The 1,940-nt window shown below is 32.1% G+C and overlaps 1 protein-coding gene across 1 annotated transcript; it reads left to right on the forward strand.

Annotated features, from left to right (window-relative positions):
• Window positions 1-600: 600 nt before the first annotated feature.
• LOC149531891 (uncharacterized) lies at window positions 601-1,074 on the forward strand (the record flags this gene model as incomplete). The annotated part of the gene is made up of 1 exon (XM_089808409.1): window positions 601-1,074. A coding segment is annotated over one exon (474 nt), but the record flags the coding sequence as incomplete, so codon positions are not given.
• Between the last annotated feature and the right edge of the window lie 866 nt (window positions 1,075-1,940).

The raw sequence follows: 1,940 nt of genomic DNA on the forward strand, positions 1-1,940 counted from the left end.
TTGTTTGTTGCAAAAAAATTATTTCACTCTATAATTTTTTTTTTCAATAATCCTCTTTGGATGGCTTGCCACCAGAGAGCTATAACTTGGATCTAACAAGTTTCATTTGCAGGTTTTATCTTTCAATTTCTTGCAAGAAAATTTGAATCTAATCTACTTGCAAGTTTTTTTAAAATTCTATCTTTTTCCCCTAATCACTCTTTATTTTCTACCTTCATTGTTGTTTTATTCATTTCTAATCTTGGTATCTACATGAAAATTTCTAAAGCTTTTCTCTAATCCATGAACTTGATCAAACAATTTCATGTGCATTTAATTGAAATTTTCTAAGACTTTTGATTGATTCATGCCATAAAACTATTTGCAAGGCCATAACACCAAATATAGTGATGCATTTTGTTAGACTATTTGTATGCACTGGCTTTTCTGAATATTTTCTATTTTTTTATGAGACAAATGACACCTCTTTGAGACATTTTATCATACATATGTCAAGAAACATTTGTGGTTCCATATTTTTTAAGACAAATAGTTTACTAGCCCTATTTATGGTTATGTATTTTGTATTCAAGTCTGCGGCATTATGTCAATTAATTTTCATGCCTTGTCAATGTCAATTCTGTATTCACATTAGCTATATTTTTTGGTTTGACTGCAACATCTTCTAGTGAGGGAGAACTAGTGGAAAGTTCAAATTGCACCGTTGGTGAAGACATTAGAAGAAATCTTCTGACATTCCAAGTTGTTTCATTCGGTTCATTTCTGTTCTCTAGCTTGGTTGCACAGGGATTGAAGCAAACCATAGTTCTGATCAATAGCAATGATGTTAAGATGGTCTTCAAGGCTTACATCAACAACACCTTATTAAGAGTTGGGATGCTTTTATTTACTTTGGGTTCAGTTTGTGCGTCCATTTTTCTGATGCTGGCTTTGATGGATTTGATTCAAATAAAGCTTGGAACCCTTTCCTATGGAAGTAGTCAGTTTATAGGAGTAGTTGTGCCTCTTTTCATGCTAGTACCAACAACCTTGGTTATCTACATTTGCATTGTTACGTGTGCTTTCTTGCATTAGGTCACATTTATTTTACAAAGGAAAAAGTTAAGAATAGGAGGCATTAGATATCATTAGTCTATTAATTTTTACTTGTTTCTAGCCTGAGTAGCAACAATATTATAGCAACATCTCACTCTCAAACAATAGTTGTATGGTTTAAATATTTCATTTTCAAAATATGCAGCTTTAACTTACCAACCCTGTCTCCCTTTCAATTCAATTCAAGTTTGAGCATTAGTAACATCTCTACAAAAAAAAATTTGCCTCTTCAAATGGTCATATTTTTTTCTTCTTAATTGTTCCCACTGTGCGTTCTAGTAGAGGTATTATTATTTTATTCATTTATGTGAACTCAAATATAAACTCAGAGATGTAGTTGCATTAATCAATAAATTGTATATTTATGGTTACATTCCTTTTTGTAGCACTTCCCATTATTATCATTTCTTTGTAACATATCTTCCATCATTGGTGCACCATAAATATAATTTTTGTAACTTCTTTGCACATTGCCTGCAGTTTTCGTATAACGTCTGCCACATCTCTGACTAGAGTATTACTATTGATTCATTTGTCAGATGCGCTATTTTTGGTTCACTTTGTGTGAGGATATTGCTTGTTGCCTTGGTTTTAAATCTTAACCTTACCCCACTGGCTGGACATGACATTTGGATTTTATTATTGGAGATGCTTTAGTTACTTATACTACAGGTAATTTAGTGCCCACAATAGAATCAATTTTATGTGTAGTTACTGCAACCTCACTTCAATAAATTCAGGAACTTATGAAAAAATATAATGCCAAAAAAGAAAACCATGCCTGGTTTTAGTATCACCATCCATCCTTTAGTTTAAAATCGTATTCAATTGGATCTAAGAGGCTC

This window comes from Cupressus sempervirens, chromosome 11, assembly GCF_028749045.1.
Source record: "Cupressus sempervirens isolate cs-2001-9-10 chromosome 11, ASM2874904v1, whole genome shotgun sequence".
In the NCBI taxonomy this organism is placed as follows: domain Eukaryota; kingdom Viridiplantae; phylum Streptophyta; class Pinopsida; order Cupressales; family Cupressaceae; genus Cupressus; species Cupressus sempervirens.